The 21,550-nt window shown below is 34.0% G+C and overlaps 1 protein-coding gene across 3 annotated transcripts in view; it reads left to right on the top strand.

The window, feature by feature from the left end:
• The window catches only part of NANS (N-acetylneuraminic acid synthase), a 155,767-nt gene that overhangs the window by 44,463 nt on the left and 89,754 nt on the right, over positions 1-21,550 (top strand). For all 3 annotated transcript variants that reach the window (XR_016547279.1, XM_090379339.1, XM_090379340.1), the window contains one exon: positions 12,147-12,242. Coding sequence is in view for 2 of the 3 variants with exons in the window: in XM_090379339.1 (XP_090235465.1) it covers positions 12,147-12,242 (96 nt within the window). In the remaining variant the exon portion in view is untranslated. The remainder of the gene's footprint in view (positions 1-12,146; positions 12,243-21,550) is intronic.

Raw genomic sequence — 21,550 nt, forward strand, 5'->3', positions numbered from 1 at the left:
CACTGCAGCCGATCCATCATTCAGGGAAAGTTCGATTTAGATATTGTATCACCAGACAGGTATAATGTGCAGGAGCTCTGTCATGCTGAAAGCACATACAATCCTTGTAGCCCAGGGAACATCCTCCAATAGTAGTGGAAGCTCGTTTTGCAGAAATTCTAGGTAAATGGGCCCTGTAAGACGATTTTGTAACACAACCCAATCAACTGATTGTCAATGACACTGCACCACATGTTTACAGAGAAGCGATGTTGAAAATTTGTTTCTACAGTGGCATATGAATTTTCATCTGACCATCTATAAGAGTTACGGGTGGTGTTGTTTCATACCGTCATGGGTGAAAGTAGCTTCATCACTGAACAGTATTAATGGATTAATCGCTGATTAGCATTTACCCACCAACAAAATTCCAGTCACTGGGCGTTGTCTCCTGGTTGAAGGTGCAACACCTTCAACCAGGAGACACCATCTGTATGTGAAATGGATACAAGCACCCTCTGTATGTGAAATGGATACAAGCCACAGACACCGATATGCGTAGAAATTCTTTGTGTGCTAATAGTAGGAGAACTGAAGAATGTGTTCTATTTCATTTTGTTCATTTGCACGTTCAGAAGAAATATGAGTGCTAGGAACTGTACTAGTCTCACACAGTTTGGTGTAAATACTGGTACATGATCTTGAATCTGGTATTCTGCAGTTAGGAAACTGTCAACGTTATTCTCTACAAGCAGCAGTAGCACTTCCACCACAAAAACAGTAGACAAACACCATAGCGGCATATTAAAATGTGCGGCATTCTTAACACCACTTCTAACACCAAACCAAACAATGTCAAGTTATAACTGCTACTTGGTCACATCTGATTCAGCGAGCTGTGTGAACCAGTTTCAAACAGCTGTATCTCCGTATCGATTGAGAATTGGACGTGTTTATATGAACTTTTTTACTCAGAATAATCGATACTATAACCTCCCAAAATATTTACTATTCCTCCTGAATAACTCTGTATAAGAAACTTGAAGCCAAAGAATGGCAGATTAGAAGACAAGCCAAAAATAGATTCCTGTGATACAGTGTGCTTCTACCATGACTAAACACACCAGCAGTCAAGTAATTTGCAAGAAAATTCAGTAGTTAAATGATAAATATCTCTTACCTCTTGCCCTGATCTTGATCAACAGTGGAAAAGATATACATTCTCTATTGGCCAACAGTGCAGCTGGACCTATTGAAATCTATTCATAATGCTAAAAGAGCTCAGTACTCTGAATTTATTATTACGTTTCTTTAATTGGATCTTTCTTGAATATACATAACCAACCTCATGGCATTACTCAGTTATCATAACCTTTTCCAGACCCCTGAAAGGATCACTCACTTCCCCAAAATTATCAACTGATCTCCCTCACCAGTTGCCTCCATTGGAAAGGATGATAATGATACACAGGTGACTTGTATGGATTCTTGAAACCAAAATATTGATTCTGGTAAATCAGATGTTGTCTAGATCTTATGGTGAAACTGAGTCTACCATTTTCAATGTTTATATGAAAAAATGAACATTTGTGATGATAAGGTTTGACAGAGAAAAGGCCTTCAATACTAAGTGGAGGTTTTACACTATTAAAGAACTTCACTCTTTGGGGTTACAAGGTCACTTCATACAAAACTTCCTTGAATATCGAACTTTTCCAGTCCAATATCAAAATGTACTGTCTCAACACTTTACACAGGAAGGAGGTCTCGTGTAGAAATCTGTACTTAGCGCTGTTCTGTTTGAAATTAAGTTAAGTAGCATGGCCCAGAATATCCCAAATACTAAAAATATCTTTTGGCTAAATTCCTAAGAATATAAAAAAGTTTGTATGTGCATGGATACTGCACTTACATCAATTTTACTACCCAGGTAGTATGAATGCATCCTTTAATTATATCTCATATTGTGATCACCTTCATTATTGCAACACTTCAATAAGTAACACGTCACCAGTCTTCTGGTGAAGTGTTACTTATTCAAAGCAGTGCAATACCTCAGAAAATTGTTGTGAAGGTGATCACAATATGAGATATAATTAAACGATGCATTCATACTACCTGGGTAGTAGAATTGATGTAAGTGCAGTATCCATGCATAAACAAATGTCTTCATCTCAAATACTGTTAAAGTATATTTGTGTGCTGATAACCTTACAATATGTCATTTGCAGAACATCCATACTATTGAGAGGCAGCTTCAACTTTCCATAACAGGTTAGAAATATTGACTTTACAAAACGAATATTGACTATTTGAGCACGACAGTGTTGTAGTCCACTTCTGTAAAAGGTACAAACTGCACCCTAATTCTCAACTAAAATTAAAGAACCACCTAATTGTTCCTTTATCTGCAGATTATTAAAGCATGAAGAATCACTACTGATAATCAGATCAAGAGTATTGCTCCCTCTAGTTGCCTCCCGAACACGCTGCTGTAGAAAACACTCATCCAGTAAACCCACAAAAGCTCTGCTAGTGTGTGGGTGACCAACCCACAAATTTACTGGTCCATGCTATTTCTCTGTACAGCTGTTTATTATACTCATCTGAGTCATTAGGCCTATAGCACACTCCTCCTCTCAATTTTGCTTTCCCAGTGCTTATGTCACACCAAACTGACTCAACACTGCACTGTCCAGCCATGTCGCCTGGCTATACTTCCTTGGATTTTATGTGTTTCTTAAGTAATAGTATAACCCCTCCTTCCTTCCTATCCTATCTCTCCTTCCTGTACAAATTGTACTCCCCCAATTCCAGTTCTGCATTCCTTATATCTGTGTGACTCCACATCTCTGATATCCCAACAATATCTGCCTTTGATGTTTTGACCAACATCTCAAATTCATCAAATTTATTTACCAAACTCCTAGCATTGGTGTACACGCAAGTATGCATGCACCTGTTCCTATTCTTAGCTACCCTTACACAGCCCATGTTTATTTACTTGTTCCGCAATGACTCCCAGAAGTCTCTGATATCCCCTGCACCTTGTTTTCCAGGCTGCTGCTCATTCCAACAGAAGCAGTGCAAGAATCACTTTTACCTCTGCCAGTGGCTACTGTTAATCCATTAGTCTGTGCATCCCCCCCATGCTAGCAGTTTTCCAACCCACCTAACACTGCCTCGATAGCATCAGGAAATGGTTTCATTTACATAACAGCATAGGGCAATGAAAGAAAAGTTTATTTCATAGTGATTTACTTATAATTTTGTACATTGCTTAAATAAATCTATGAAAAAAAAAGTTTATTTCACATTTTTCCAGGCATTCTGTACAATGCCTAGATTATACACTATATTTGTCCCATTTTCATAATTTAGCTTAAAAGTCATATTTTCAACTGTAGAATTTCTCTTAGGTTTTTTCTTTCTCCACTATCTTGAGTATAATACCACCCAATGTTATTCTGACATTACTGCTATCCAGTGGTGGGATTCAAATAATTTAACAACAGGTTCGCTGCCCTAATGACCGTTCTAAGTATAAAAAAACTATATACCGAAAGGTAGTTTTATTATTTCATGCGGTTAATACTTAAATAAGAACAATAAAAGAGATCCACAAAACTAGATTATGTTATAAGAAAGAGTTTTTTAAAATATTAATGAAAAAATATTAAATAACACCTGACAAAAACAATAAAACTGTTATTTAAGATATTTCCATATTGCTTCTTAATTGGCGTCCTTACTTGCAATTTTCTTCACTTTTATCCGAGCATCATCGGCTGAGTGATTTATCCTTAACCATCTTTTCACTGGAGGAGTAGGATCCCATTCCTTTAGAGGTAGGCCGATTAGACTAATAGTCATTGTGTTTGATATATTAGAAAGAGTTAGGTGACTTCTCTTCTCTGAACATTATGTTCATCTTTGAAAAACCTGTTTCCGCTTCTGCTGAACTTACAGCAATTGTTCTGACAATATTTTTAGGTCTTTGAACACTTTCAGGAATTGCATAATTCTGGGAATTTTTTAAAACGTTTTCCATGAAATCTCGATAATCATTAATATCAATTTGGTAATTAAAAATGTCATTAAATACGAACAATTGTTCTTCAGCTGCTTTCCATGGAACTAGTACTTCTTCAATATTCCAGTAACCTGGCTCCAAAAAATTGAGAAATTGTAATTTATTCCTATTTTGAAATTGGCTACAACTTGCTTTTAAATGTTCACAGTCCATTAGTCTTTTTTTCAAATTCATTACCAATGTTTTATAAAAGTCTTTCCCGAGGAAGCCCAACAAATTCGTGGTTTTCTACGAATTTTATATTTTTGAAGGTTTCTGAAGTAATTAATTCATCAACTTTTTTTTCGTATATACCCTTTTCCTTTCCAAGCATTTGAAATGCTTTAATAGATCTTATCACGAGTTTTTCAGCCTTTATTATGTCTATATTTCTTGCTTGCAGTGCATCTGAAAGAAGAGAAATTTCGTTTAAAATATCAATCATCAATGCCAAATCAGTTATAAAATATATATTTTCAAGATGGGCAGCCATACCTAAGTACTTTTTATTTGAATAAAAATAGTGATGTAGCGCTGGATAAGGGTGCCACACAGCTAGGGTTCACGTTAACTAGAGGCAGCCCACCCTGGTCCCAAAACTCTTCCAATCTTTATAATTTCAATTCCAAGTTTTTCGGATATTTTGGAAAGTTCAATTTGGTTTTTATTGGATTGATGAAAAATAGTATATATCTTATCAATAAATATTTTAAAATGATTTACTTGCTTTATTTCCTTTATCGAATCATCTAAAACAAGATGGAGGCAATGATCCAGTGCCATATTATTATGTTTGGAAACTCTTTTGCAATCCTAGTACTCACTCCAGCTTTTCTCCCAAGCATAACGCTGACACCATCGGAGCAAAATCCTATTAAATTTTTTTCTAGGTAATTCTTAGTAAGCCCAACATTATTTAAACTTTCCATAACTGAAGAACGTATTGTCTCTGCATCTTGTTTTTCCAGTTCAACTAGTTCAACGAAAATTGTTGGTGATGTAAATGAATCCTCAACTTTTATATAATAACTGTTTGCACTATCCTCAAGTATAATAACTGGTTTGCAGGATATCGTTGAAGCTTCGTCAATAATCAAACATATTTTCAGATTATTTTCAATAATTTTATTAAATATTTCTTTTTTAATTTCCTTTTCAATGAAATCAACTACTTTCGCAGCAGTTTTACGAGAATGTAATCCTATTCCCATATCTAATCCATTTTTAATTTGCACTTCTATCTTATCTTGTATGTCTGAAAACGGTTTACATCTTTTTGCCAGGCTGTAAACTGTATTAAAATTATTATATTGTTGCACTGTCCAGCATTCAGGAAGATTATTTTCAATTTTGGAGTTGTTATCGTTTTTTATTTCAATAATTGACGTGCTGCTTTCTTCAAGTTGGAGTGGTTGTGCTTGTGACTGTTTTGTACCATCCAAGGCCAATTCTGATACAACAAATTCTGAGTTTGGTTTCTTATTGAAAAAATCTGTCAAACTCTGTTGCATTTTCATCCTTTTAAGGGCTACTTCAAAAAATTTTAAAAATGTTTTATTTTAATATATTATAGAGCAGGAGCGGATATGTGTCTGTATATTTGAATATTTTTACTAGTTCTGTCCACGTGTGGTCATATCATAAACTTTTATAAACAAAGCACTGCTGTGCTTATACCATTGATAAACATCAGTCAGAACATTAATTTTATCTATACTAAACGAAAATTTCTTGCTGCTTTCTTCAAGTTGGAGTGGTTGTGCTTGTGACTGTTTTGTACCATCCAAGGCCAATTCTGATACAACAAATCAGAATTTGTTGTATCAGAATTGGCCTTGGATGGTACAAAGGCCAATTCTGATACAACAAATTCTGATTTTAGTTTCTTATTGAAAAAATCTGTCAAACTCTGTTGCATTTTCATCCTTTTAAGGGCTACTTCAAAAAATTTAAAAAATGTTTTATTTTAATATATTATAGAGCAGGAGCGGATATGTGTCTGTATATTTGAATATTTTTACTAGTTCTGTCCACGTGTGGTCATATCATAAACTTTTATAAACAAAGCACTGCTGTGCTTATACCATTGATAAACATCAGTCAGAACATTAATTTTATCGATACTAAACGAAAATTTCTTGCTGAATTAATAACAACCGTTTTTAACAACCATTTTAACAACCGGTTCGCCAAAGTCAACAACAAATTAGGTATCGGTTCTGCCGAACCATTGCAAACTGGCTGAATCCCACCACTGCTGCTATCCATATGCAGTATCTTGCATTTATCAGTAAACCTCAATTGACACTTCTCAGATCATCCATCCTAGGTCTTGTAGCAGTACCATATCCTGATTCCCATCATTAATCATCCTGCCAACCTTCATATCATCTGCAAACTTAAACATTAAACTTAGCATTAGCATTAGTAGAGGCATATGATGCTAGGAAGCAAGCTTATGCAGCATCAGCCAAAAAAAAAAAAAAAAAAAAAAAAACACACACTTCCATTTCACCCCTCCGTTTGTTCGAAATACCCGTCCAGCTGAGCCTTAAATTTATTTAGGCTATCAAATCCACCAACCAACTACCCACTGGCTAAAGGTAAATTTCTGCACATTTATCCTACATCTTTCTTTCCTCAATTTGAATTTATGCCCTCTCAAGTGATTATTCTGAGCAAGAGGAAGTATCCCTTTGGCATTGAGCATGCTCAAACCATTCAAGGCTTTATACACCTCTATCAGATCACCTCGCCGGTGCCTAGTCTCCAGAAACTGTAATTTGCAGAATTTAAGCCTTTCTTCATAAGAGCAACCCTTTGTTCCATTCACTAATCTTGTTGCCCTTCTCTGTACTTGTTCCAGCAGCTCTACATCCTTTTTGAAATGAGGCCTCCAGACCTGTACACAGTACTCAAGGTTTGGCCTGACCATTGCCTTATACAAGGGAATAATCACCTCCTTATCCCTGCTAGAAAAATTCCTGTATATCATTGACAAGACCCCATGAGCTACTCTTGCAGCCCATCTGCACTGCTCAGAGAACTTATATCTGCCTGCACAATAACCCCCAGGTCCTTTTCATTCTCTACCACTGTCAGTGTAGTACCACAGAGTTGATACGTTGCTCTGGGTATGCCTTCATAAATATTATCCTTAAGAGAAGAATCAAGGGCCACACTGATCCCTGAGGGATTCCACTAATAACATTAGTGCAAGAAGAGCAATGCCCATTAATAACCACTCTGTCTAAGGTAAAGAAAGCCAACACGAGAACGACAAGAAACGGCAGATAACTTACGCGGAAAATTAGTTTCCTGACACCGGACTCTAGCACTACTCGCTCCTTAAACAGATGGTAGGTATTATCAGTCTGGAGCCAAAATCAAGAAGGATATATTGATTGACAGCTAGGCGTGGCAAACGATGAAATGATTGGTGGTGGGCGCAACAGACAACAAGGTATTGGTTGGCATTATAATGTGTAATTATGAGTAAAGAACGGTGCATAATAGTTTTGTGATGAGCAGTAAACAGGTAATAATAGCAATGAATCTTTGAAAGATGGAAGAAATTTGTAAGGAAAATAAAACATTGGTTGATTTTTTGATGAAAATTAAATGAATAAAAGTTTCGTTCTGTTCATTTTTATGTTCTTCATTATGTTTTTTTATCACTATTAAAAGCAGATTTTTGGAGTTCATGAGTGTTTTTACTATACTGTTGATTTAGGTTTGGTTATGAAAAAAGGAAAAGGTTTCTTTATTTTTCGTTATATTTTGCAACCTGACCTTAAAAATAAAAGTACAGTAATAAAAAATTAATATTTTGTTAATAAACAATTTATGTGCTAATGCACCCATGATTCTAAAAGAAAAAAGGTTACTCCTCCTCCATTTCAAGAAGAGTTCAAGCTCCCATTGGATTCAAGTGGAGGTAACCTGACCTTTTTTTCGCCATTAGGGCATATTATTGACAAGAAAATAAATATACAGTCATAAAAAAATATATTTTTTTATGACTGTATTTCTAAATATAACTGTGATTCTAAAGAAAAAAGGTTAGGTTACCCCCTCCACTTCGGGAGGGGATCCAGTTCCCATGGGATTCAAGTGGAGGCAACCTGACCCTTTTTCACCATTATGGAAAGCGTTCATTAGGGCAAATTACCATTAGTGCTTCTGAGTGCTACTAAAGTGATACTAAACCGATGTTATCGTGTGTTGTGTTCGCGCACCAATCAGCACATCATTTGCCACGCCCACCTGTTAATCAGTATATCGTTCTCGACTTTGCTCCAGACTGATAATACCTACCGTCTGTTTACCAAGCAAGCAGCGCTAGAGTGTCATATCGGGAAACTAATTTTCCGCGTAAGTTGTTGTTGTTTAGTTTTTAGAAGCATTAGCAACTAAGGCCATATTGCTCTGGGAATATGCGGTGGTCATTCCCTGACCTTTCCGCATCCTCCGTATTTGGTGGCTCACGGGCTCGAACCCCGGTCTAATCAAGAAGCATGTGATACGCACTGCTGCTCCTGCCCACCTGGCTATGGAGGCGCCCCGCGTAAGTTATCCAACGTTTCTCGTCGTTCTCATGTTGCCTTTCTTTACCTTCGCCACCACTCTCTGTCTTTTGCCATTCAGCCATCCCTTTGTCCATAGCAGCATTACCTGTAATGCTGCATTATTCCAATTTGTATAGAAATCTCTAATTTAGAACAGTATCAAGAGTTTACTGAAATCTATATATGATGTCAAAATTAATTTTTTGCACCTATCTCCTTTTTTACTGCATCATGGTAGCTAATAAAATAGTTTAGACAAGATCTTCCATTAAATCCATGCTGTTATTGCCATATAACTGCATTCTTGTCAAGATGATTCTGTACAATACTTTTTTAACCATTGACTTTATTATTTAATCTGAATAAAAGTCATGCTTACAGATCTATAATTACTCACTTAGCCCTTTGATTTCCTCTTTATGAATTTGGAAGATTAGCACATCTTCTATCTGTAGGGATCTCTCATGAATTCACAAATGCTCTCATAATTATGGCTAAAGGTTTACTTACCTCTTTTGTTGCTTCTTTTAATATAATTGGATATATTCCATCAGCCCCAGATGCCTTATTATTGTACAATATGTGATACTATATTTCAGTTTTGCTGTAACTGAGTGCATTGAAGTTAATTCTGATCACATTATTAAAAATGCACAATGTTTAAAATGAGATTCCTTTTTCTGTGCAGTAGGTTTAGAATTTTTTTTCCCCCATATAAAATATAAAGTGAGACTATTAAATAACATCAAAGTTTCTTGCGACTATCAACTGAATGGTTAAAATAAATATATTAAAATAAAAATGATATATGCATAAGATATAACAGAAATAAAATAAGATAAAAGTGTTAAAATACATAGTAGCTTTTGAAGCGAAGTGCCTCTTCATCAGCTAGTCTGTGATTGGTGTACTTCAATATACAGCAGACTCTCGATTTACCGGGATCGGATTAACCAGGACACTGCAAGATTCTAAATTTTAAAAAATATAATAATAAAAAAAAAAATAATAAAAAAATCAACTAGAAATCATAAAATTCAAGTAATAAATAGAATAGGTATAAACAGATGTTTTGCAAGTCAAAAATAAGTGAGATGAAGCGGCATTATAAGTCATCATTAGGAGATTAGTGTGCCTATTATCTTGCAACCCACACTGTCTTTACACCCGCTGCTTAAAAAAAAAAAGACCAAATGTTTAGTTTGTTTTAGTGCGTTGCGTCGATTGTTGTGTTCCATCGCACTGCAAAAGGACAAATTTTGTTTCGTTATACATGTCAGGGATGTCGCAATCCTTTTTTTTTTTTTTTTTTTTTTAGAAATCGTGAAAATGATGGGCAAACGCAAGAGTTCTTTCATTTAAACAAAAACTTCGAAGTTATTCAAAAGTTTAAAAACGGTACATCGGTTAAATCTCTAAAGAACTATTATAACGTTGGTGACCAAACCATACTTGACATTGTAAAAAGTAAAAGGGAAGCATCGTATTGGACATTCGATCTATTGCCATACTTTTTACTTAGGTTGCTGAACATTTTTCGATACAGCAAGTCCTCGACTTACATAGCTTCGGACTTACATTCAGTTATTTGTAATTTTTTTATATGACTGAAGATTTCAAGTGAAGGGGACACACATTTCACCATAATGTAACAACTCACAGAATTCCAGCTATCGGTATTATCGCCAATGCAATAAGATCGAGCTTACTACCCATTTACAATTAATTGCACTAACAGAAAAGCCCAGTAATCCGGAAAGTGGAAATTGTTTTTATTGTTTTATAGCAGTGACCTCCAGAAATGTGCTTTAGTAAAATGTAAGCTCGCGTGGAGTGATAGTGAGTTTTTGCCTTAACCCTGTGAAGTTCTTTTCAGAAAATTTCATTTTGACTGTTATCATGGTGCCGACTAAGAGAATAAGTTACAGCAGTACTAGTACTGTCAAGAAAAGGAAAGCAATCGAGTTGGGTCAGAAAATTAAAATAATAAGGATGTATGAAAATGTCCAAACATTAACAAGTATCACGCGGAATACAGATTTGTCAGTGGCAATGGTGAACACAATAAAGGAGAAAGACAGAATATGAGAAGCGGTCGGCACCAATGAAGGTCAACTATAATAATAACCAAGGCTACGAAATACGTACCAGTTTTTACAGTACAAAAACGTGTTTTTTCTTCCTTTTATGTTTTCTTTTCTTATATGCCACTCCGGCTACTTCACCGCTGTCCCCAGATAAAGGTTTTAATTGAACTAATTAAAAATATATAACTATTTTTCTTCATTCTTCTGAGTATATTATATGGTTTTTGTAATTTTGGCATATCAGGGATATAGCAGCAATATTTTATTAGTCATTCCCAAGTTACGCAAATCTCGACTTGCATAAGAAGCCCTGGAACGTATCTCTTATGTATGTTGGGGACTTACTATATTTTTGCATTAACCAGGAAATTGATTATCCGGGAATAATTTTTTACCATCTATCCCGGAAAATCGAGAGTCTACTGTATATTGATGGTCACAATAGCACGAGTCAGCTGGACATGATCATGTATCATGAGTCTGGTGTCTGCAGAGCAGAATTACGTACACGTGATGATCGCCAGCGCTCATTGCACTGCAATACAGTACATTCTATAATAGGGTGTAAGTGTACTCCCCTCGTGTGATTCATAGTATTATTATTGGTAGCTATGTGCAGTGCTTCAAGCCATGAGCACTGGCGGTAATCATGTGAATAGTCGACAATTTCAATATCCCGTTGGGGATCGAGATTGTGCTACTCAACCCAATAATGTGTAGCGACTGTGGAGCGTTCAAAATTAGCGGTTCGCAGAGCCACCGCATGCTCAGAAATTTTGAACGCTCCGCAGTCATTGCACATTATTGGGTTGAGTAGCACAATCTTGATCCCCAATGAGATATTTAAATCGTTGACTATTCACGTGATTACCGCCAGCGCTCATGGTTTGAAGCACTGCACATAGCCACCAATAATAGTACTGTGAATCGCATGAGGGGAGTACACTTACATCCTATTATAGAATGTACTGTATTGCAGTGCGATGAGCGCTGGCGATCATCACGTGTACATAATTCTGCTCTACCGACACCAGACTCATGATACATGATCATGTCCAGCTGACTTGTGCTATTGTGACCATCAATATATACTGAAGTACACCATTCACAGGCTAGCTGATGAAGAGGCACTTCGCTTCGAAAGCTACCATGTATTTTAATGCTTTTATCTTATTTTATTTCTGTTTTATCTTATATATATATATCATTTTTATTTTAATAAATTTATTTTAACCAGTTAGTCAGTCGTCACAAGAAACTTGGATGATGTAATGCAACCCGATGCACAAGGCCTGTTTTCTAACTATTAAATAAATTACCACAAATGTTTTTTTTAGAAATAACTTCTTTTTGATGTAAAATACAAATATGTTATTTAAATGAAGGAATGCTGTTTATGACTGATTGTTTATTTATTTAGTTTGTTATTTTCCTCTTAAGACATATCAAGAACGATTTCCAGATGCAGTAATAGGTTATTCAGGTCATGAAACTGGAATTGCAATTAGTATTGCAGCAGTGGCTCTTGGTGCCAAGGTATGTATGTCAGAAAGTCTTTATTTTATTACTGTCTGATTTTTTCCTACTTTTGTATAATTTTAATAGAAATTAGCAGTACATATTTAAAGTTTCGTTTTAAACAAAAATATATGTAGAAACCCTAGAAAGTGTTTCATGTTGTGTTGAGATATATAAAAATTCAGAAATTTGTACTGTCAATAATAAAATCTGACTATAGTAAAAATAATTAGACTTAATAAGAGATCTAGAATAATAATCTTCCTTTACTTGCTGTAGAGTTTCATAGTTTTGAAGTAAGAAAGGTTGCATGGATTACTTAATGACATTAGGCCAGCCGTAGTCCTCAGAAAAAGTACTTTTCCAATCATTAATTGCTGCAATAAAACAGTTACAGTAAGATTGTTACGTATCCTGCTTTCTGAACAGGCATCCACCTTCAGTCATCTTACTTTCCAAGTAAAATAAGCAAATTTGGCAAATAAGACATTATGGAACAATTAGCTTGTTTAATTCACTTTATTACACTTTATTTGAGCTTAATTTGCTATTTTTTATCATTATATATTTATATTGTTAACTTTGCTGAAATAAAATATCATAACAGGTATATCATATTCGGTTATATTATTTATTTTTTATTTAACACTGTTTGGCTTGTATTATTACCTTCTTGTATTGCAATATTTGCATATTTCCTTTACTTTACTTTAAGCTTGCTTTTGGAATATTATTATAATGGATCATGGCACTATACTTTACTTTTTCATTAATATAGTATTTTATACCAAATTTATACCAAACTCCTGCAATCTCACGTCACTGCTGTGCATGTATTGGTGACATTTTATTCACATTTTATTTTATTATATTCTCTGCATTGTACTATGTTTTTACATTACATGGTTACTTAATGTAGCTCTTTTCTCTATTGCATATTACATGCATTTTGATAAACCGTTATCACTATATATATATAATATATATGAGTAGGACATGAAAGAGAAGGAGAAACAGGAATTGCACCTGAATGCACAAAGCTGCAAAGACAGGATACAAAAATGCAAAGACAGGATACAGGATATAATGATAAAATTAAAAGTAATTAATAAAAAATACAAAAAGATGGAGAAGTAAATAACACAACATGCCGAGCCTAATAGAAGGAAAGTAAAAGAATGAGAAGAGAATGAGAAGTTAAAAGAATTTTAAGAACCTAAAAAAAAAAAAAAAAAATTATAAAATTATATAGAATTAAAGGCTGAATTAACATGCCAATCATATGTACATGAGTTGAAAGGGAAAGAAGAAATTAATCAATGTTAAATAATAGTGAACATCAAAATTAGGGTGGAAGGAAAGATAAATAAGGGAAAAAAAAAGAAAAAACCTTTTAATGCAAAATAAAATTGGTACATAGATTAGGTATTTCATCAGGGGACTACAACTGATTATGTACCAAAACACCGTGTTTTTATACAAATTTATGTTGATGGAGGAAGATTAAAATATAACAAAAAAAAATATATATATATATAAAAAGAGAGGGGGGAAAAGATAAAACCTCCAAAAACATAAGTAAGGTAGCCCCAACGCAGTGTATGTAATTAAATTAAAGTAAAAACCTTATTTTCATGTACATGGCTTAAAAGTTTGTAAAATAATAAGAGGGGTTTACCTCAATATAGTACGTTGAACACTACAAATATTAATATCAACGTAGAACATATTGAGTATTACAGCTCTGATTCATACTATCTAATGGCTTAAAAGTATAAAATGTAATGTAAATTCTGAATCGTCTAAAAGACAAAGTTTTGAAAAAATTATTTGAAAAGTGTTTTGAAAAAGACGAAAAGGTGATTTTATGTATTATAAAAGTAACAGGCAGTGGTATAGAAGTGGGAAATAATGCTGGGTAAGGGAGGGAAAAAGGTAATAAAAATAAAGGAGGCGAAAATAGCAAAAATGAGAAAAGTAGGAATGTCTGAATCGCCCTCATATTGCAATTGATGCTCACTATTATTTAACATTAATTAATTTCTTCTTTCCCTTTCAGCTCATATACATATGATTGGCATGTTAATTCAGCCTTTAATTCTATATAATTTTATAATTTTTTTTTTTTTTTTTTTTTTAGGTTCTTAACATCCTTTTTCTTTTAATTTCTCATTCTTTTCTTACTTTCCTTCTATTAGGCTCTTCACGTTGTGTTATTTACTTCTCCATCTTTTTGTATTTTTTATTAATTACTTTTAATTTTATCATTATATATATATATATACAGTATCCCATGTGTCTTCTTCCATGGGAAGAGTGAAAAATGAAAGAGGAAAAAGTTGTTGACAATCATGGGATTCCAATCTGAAGTGTTGGGATTTTTTTTGCCCAGGATGAGCTGTATGATGCTACCCTCTTGGTGTATTGCTGCAGATACCTTCTTTGTTTCTACTAGGACATTTTAAATTGTTAATAGAGCTCACAATCAAATATTAAGTTTTATCAAGAATTGTTAGTGATTTTTAATTGTTGCATGTTAGGCTTAGAGTACATGCATAGAGACTGGATTGTGAATAGTAAAAGGTGTTGGCATTTTTGCAATTTCAACACAACTCAAATAAAATCACTATTCTATATTTAGAACAGTGATTGAATCATAAAGAGAGATGTGATTTAGAGCAGTGTTTCTCAAACTATCTGTGGTGAAGGACCAGTTTCTTTTATTTCCAAACTGTCACTTACCATTACTTTTGTAAAATAAAATTGTCATGGACCGGTAACCAGCAGTTCGCAGACCACACTTTGAGTAGCACTGATTTAGAGTATAGAGAAGCAGTATTGCAAAAATGACAGAGATCAAAAATACTGTGTTATTTTTTTTATTTTATTTTTTTTTACTTGCACAAAAATAGTGTTTCAGCATGGCTAGTGCCTGTGTTGTACAGTACTGTTCAGTGTTTCGTACATGGACAGTATTGTACAAACCTGCGTTGTGGTTCCCTATGCATGTAAATACAGTTTTGTTGACTTGCAACACTTTGCCACCATTGGCCATACTGGAACATTATATATGTACCAGTCAAATAAAACTAGTTGTTTCATGTATTATTTGTTTTTCCTGTAGTACCATTTATCTCTACTCTGGAAACACATCCCTCCTTAGTGTCATTTCAAAGTGGTAACATTGCTGCTGGTAACTTTTACTATCGACACACAAAACATTAGCACCATAATAGCATATCCTATAAAAAAAATCCAAAATTTCACCCATGATTTGCAACTTTTCCTCTCGCTTTTTCGGTATTTCATCAAATACTTGATTTCCTCTGTGGAAACAGACTTATGGGATACGCTGTATATATATATATATATATATATATATATATATAGTAAAAGTCCGAAAATCCAGTTGCCAGAAATCTGGACCACCCAAGAATCCGGACTTTTCGAAAACTCAGACTTTTTAAATTTAGCAGACTCTTGTGTGTGCATGCACATGCGTGAGTGCCACAGATGCCCAGTGACAACAAGCAAACTCGTGGTTGCCATTTTGAAACAAGCAATCTAACCGTGGCAACACTATAATTTTTGTCCTATTCTTTCCATTTACCATATATAGCATACATATTTACAAGCCCATAATAATGGGCTTGGAAACATAAAACATTGGAAAGTCTACAATTTACAATATAAAAAAAGGCAAAGAATAAAATTCTAGAATTCATACCCTTGTCTGAGCCTTACAATAAAATTGCTGAGAGAAAAAGTTTACATCGCCCAAAATAAGAGAATCTCGATAAAGTGTTGTACGAATTGTTTTTGCTAAAACAATCGGAAGGTATGGCAATTTCTGGGCCGATGCTTATTGCCAAAGCAAGGTCTTTTAAAAGGAGCAAATGAACATTGAATCAGAGTGCACATTTAGTGATGGATGGCTTAGGAATTTCAAGACTCGTCATGGTGTTAGACAGTTAGATATTGCTGGAGACAGACAGTCGGCTGATACACAAGCAGCAACAGCAAATTGTATCTGACTATGTTATTTTTTTTTTTTTTTTTTAGGAGCAATAGCAACTAAGGCCATACTGCTCCAGAGATATGCGGTGGTCATTCCCTGACCTTTCCGCATCCTCCGTATTTGGTGGTCATGGGCTCGAACCCCGGTCTATTCAAGAAGTGTGTGCTACGCACTGCTGCTCCTCCCGCCTGGCTACGGAGGCGCCATCTGACTGTGACCTTACAGCCGATCAAATTTATAATGCTGATGAAACAGTTGTTTACTGGAAATGTTTGCCCACAAAAACTTTGGCTGGAAACCAAGAACGAAATGCAACAGGGTTTAAGCTTAATAAGGAAAGACTAACCGTTCTTATGTGCGTTAATGCTTCAGGTCAGCATAAAATTAAGCTTTTGGTGATTGGTAAATTTCAGCACCCACGGGCCTTTAAAGGAATTGCGCACTTACCTGTGACCTATAAAGCCCAAAAGAATGCTTGGATGGACAAAAATATATTTTGCAATTGGTTTGTTCATGATTTTGTTCCATTAGTTCCTCAGAACTTGAGAAAATTGGGGAAGCCTGCAAATACAAAGTGCCTGCTACTTCTCGACAACTGTAGGGCCCACCCGCATGAATCAGAATTAGTGTCTGATTGCCGAAATACTTGCCACCAAACGTAACACCATTAATTCAACCCATGGATCAAGGAGTCATTAGGAACTTTAAATGTCACTATAAAAATAATTTTACGACAAAAATGATGCATAAGAATGTCGACCCTTCAGATTTTTCAACGCAGTTTTACAATCACATTTGCAACATTTTCACTCATGACTGCATGGAATGCAGTCAAGCTGTAACTCTTTTAAGAGCGTGGCTCTTTTAAGAAATGAAGATTTTGAAGGATTTCACATAAAGCTGAAGGCATCTGAAGTGAAAGAACTGATGGAAACTGTTAAATTATGTACGGAAGACAACCCTGTATGCAAACTTAATGCTATACAACCCTGTATGCAAACTTAATGCTTTAAATTATGTACGGAAGACAACCCTGTATGCAAACTTTGAATAATCAAGAAATTATTCAAAGTGTTATAACTCCTGATAAGATAGAAGAGAATTATTCAGAAGAATCTGGTGAAGAAAACAACAAAGTTGAAGAAGAAAAGATATCTTGGGCTACTGCAGAAAAGTCCATTGAAACAGTTATTAAATTTATGGAACAGAACCATAGCTTCAGTCTTCAGGAAGTCATGCATGTGGACATGGTGCATAATAATTTTATCACAAAGAAATTACAAAATCGTAAACAAGATGATATACAAAAGTATTTAAAGAAAGCAATAGAAGCGTCAAGCAGTGCAGCAGATAGAGTAGAAGCTGCAAGTGTTCCATCCAAAAGCAGTGCAACAGATGCAGCAGAAATCGCGGAAAAGAACAAATAAATATTTGTTTGTTTTTCGAACTTTGTATTTTATATGAAAATGTTTCATTAATAAACTAAAACAAATAATTAATTTATATAAAATATGTATCTTTTACTTTCATTTATATAGTGTATTTTTCTTTTGCATTGTTCATTTTTAAACACGATTTCAAGCATTACACGCTTTTTTTTTTTTTTTTGTGGTGAAAATTTTTGTTTACATCTTTGTTAGGTGTTGACTTTATTTTTCTTTAAAACTGCTAGTTTCGATAAATGAAGCATGCTTTATTTGCTAATGAATAAACTGTCAAAATTTGCCTGGTCATCTCTTCTTTATTCCATCTTAAATTTGAATTTTAAAAGTACTGCCTGAGAATCTGGATCGACCCTGAACAGTCCACATTTTTGGACTTTTCCATTTTTGTATATATAAATGGGTTTTCAATGTAACTCTTTAAAAGAAAAGTTTAAAGAAAAGAGATAAACAGTAGATGAAATGGTTTCGATGAAAGCAAGATTAATAAATTAGGTATGATGTTGTTGTTGTTGTTGTATGTTTTATGGCGCAACGGCAGCTATAAGCCATTATGCGCCAATTAGGTATGATAGATGCACCTAAAAGTGCAAAGCAGCATTAAAGTATGCAAGAGCATAGGTAATTTGTATTAATATTAAATTAAATTAAATTAAGTAAGTATAAATGGATGTGAAAGTTACTCTTCTACTCTTACTACTACTCTTCTTTTTCTTTACACCAAGAAAAAGAAGAGTAGTAGATTAGTGAAAGGTGAAAGAATGTTGATATCCTAGAGGTTAAGATGAATTAAGTAAATTATGGGCTGAATTGCTGAGCCAATATAAAGTGGGGGAACTGTAAAGTAAAATTAGTACAACAAAATATTAATAAAATGTAAATAAAAATGAAAACGGTATAGCTGTCATCAGATATGGGGGGAAAAACAATATTAGTAAAAGGTCTAATATAGGTAATGTAAAAAATGCTTGAGCCGATGTCAGCAGAAATAAATATTGATACGATACTTGATCGGGTATTTCATCAGGGGACTACACCTGACCACGTATCAGGAACTCCATTTCTAAACTTGTAGAAGAAATAGTAGAAGAAATAATAGTAATAGTAATAATTTCATTCCTTTTCTTCTCTAATAGTAGAAGAAAAGGAATGAAATGAAATTAGCACTTTCTAATACAGTATGGACAGTATGGCACTTTCTAATACAGTATGGTAAAATATACTGTATTTCTAATACAGTATATTTTACCTAAATAAAATACAGCGTAATTTATTTAGGTAAAAATAAGTATTGAGTTCGGATAAAAATGGTTAATATCAATATGTTTAATATACAAATGTGGAATTTAGTGTAGGATTTAATTTTGTATAGAGAAATAAGAAATCAATGTATTTTAAAAATAAATTTAATTTAAAATTATTTTTAAAATACATTGATTTCTTATCTATACAAAATTAAATCCTACACTAAATTCCACATATTTATATTAAATATATTGCATTTTATTAATATTTTGTTGTATTAATTTTGCTTTACAGTTCTCCCACTTTATATTGGCTTGGCAATTAAGCCCATAATTTACTTAATTCATCAAAATCTCTAGGATATTAACATTCTTTCACCTTTCACTAATCTTCTACTCTTTTTTTTCTACTTTCCTCGCCCTTATAGTTACTGGCACCTTGTGTAACTTTCACATCCATTTATTATTACTTAATTTAATTTAATATTAATAAAAATTATATATATATATATATATACTTGTATGTGTGTGTGTGTTACATATACATATACATATACATAGCTTAGATATTAGTTTAGAAAAAAATAGAAGATTGAAGAAAATCAGAAAAGTAATAAAGAAGGAGAAAAGTTAGTTAAAAATCAAAGTAATAGAAAGAAGAGAGAAAAGAAATAGAAAATAAAATAAAGAAGGGGTAAAAAAACACATATAAGAAATAATACAAAATGATAATATATTAAGGAAAAAGATATTTCTGCATAACACACAATCCTGGTGCCACTTTTCAAGAGTCATTCATCAAGATTGCATGTAAAGATGACAATATCAAGTCTTGTCTCAGTTTCAGACATAAAATACATGCCAATGAAGGTTGAAGTAAAAACTATATGAGATCAGTAATTTGGAATAAATTAAGGAATTAAAGAAATTAATGCCAAAACAAATCTAAAAAGGGAGAAAAAGTATGTAGTAGGCATGTGGTTTATAATCGACTTTACAGAGAATGAACATACAACAACCAAAAACAAATATACAACAACACAAGAACGAATATACAACAGTATAAGAACTTACCGCAAGAGTCAAAGGAACAGGTGCCAAAGAGAAAACGAAACTAAATATATATTACACGGCCTAATGACCTCTGGTGAAAAAAAATAATTGAAAAAATGGGAACTTAAATTCTTAATAAATACAACTCGCCATAGATAAGAAGGAAAGTAATAAACAAAACAGCAAGAAAAGTTCTAAAAACTTTGTGAAGGCAAACATAGTTAATATAGGAGGAAAGTAGTTTCTTGATATGCATTTGTAAAACTAACGGCTCATGAGAAATAAGACAAAAAGACAGAACAGTAAAAAGCAAGGGGGGGGTGTAGAAATATAGTGAGGCTAAGGTAGTTCAGGGTCGCAAATCCTGTTCCTATAGAAAAACCTTGAACCAGGGTCGGCTTAAGGCATGACTGAGCGGTTCTCCCCAAACAGGGTGCCAAAATTTAGTTGGTGCAAAATTCCCTGAAAATTCACTGATTTGCTGTAAATTTCAAGTCAGAGAGGGTGCACCAAGAAATCTCACACAGGGTGCTGATAGACCAGGGGCCACTTCTGCCTTGAAGTGATATCTGAGAATATGAATCATGAAATTAAAATAATGTGAAAGTATAATAAATAATAATAAACTAAAAAAAAATCAGTACAGGTAGCCCTCAGTTTATGACAGTATGTTTTGCGATAATTCACAATACCACCAAATACGGAGGATGCGGAAAAGTCGGAATGACCACCACATATCCCGGAGTTTAGTTTAGTTTGGTTTAGTTTAGTTTTATTGGCGCATCAGCGACTAAGGCTATAATGCGCCGTATCCCGGAGTAATATGGCCTTAGTTGCTAATGCTCCTAAAAACCAAATAATAACAACAATTCACAATAATGACGATTTTGAATCCAGAAGGCCAAAAATATCAAAAAACTATAAAAAATTTCAAAAATGTGCAACTATAAATACCAGATATGATGTAAAGGAACAGCACAGCTAATCACAGATGAGAGTAAGCCCCATCTACCATCTAAGCCAATCAGAGATGAAGTGGCCAGAGATAAGAGGAGAGGAACACTCAGTTCAATTGTGGGTATACTATTGTTGGGCCACTATTCTATAGTGTTAATTTGTAAGTTTTAATTAAAAATTGTTGATGAAATTAATCAAATAAGAGCTGCCATATATAGTAACAGAAGTGCAGAAAAGCCAAGTGAATGTGAAAATGTCACTAAAAAGTTACATAGATCTATCACTTTGGAAAAATAGTTGGAGGTAATTAGTAGAATGGAAGATCGTCAGACATGTCCCAATGTGTTTAGAAGTATGAAATTGTCTCCATCAACTGTGAGTACCATAATGAAAAATGAAGATGAAATAAAACAGTCAGCGAAACATGCTATGACAGTAAGCGCGATGCGAGTGAGTTATAGCAGAAGTAAACTTTTAGGAAAAATGGAGAAATTATTGTCATTGTGGGTTGATGGCTTAAATCAAAAAAAAAAAAAAAAACATTCTGTTGACTCAAGCTGCTGTTATTAATAATAAGGTAGAGTCAATCCTTGAAGATCTTAAGAAATAGAG

This window comes from Mastigoproctus giganteus, chromosome 8, assembly GCF_048544385.1.
Source record: "Mastigoproctus giganteus isolate SK-2022 chromosome 8, ASM4854438v1, whole genome shotgun sequence".
Classification (NCBI taxonomy): domain Eukaryota; kingdom Metazoa; phylum Arthropoda; class Arachnida; order Uropygi; family Thelyphonidae; genus Mastigoproctus; species Mastigoproctus giganteus.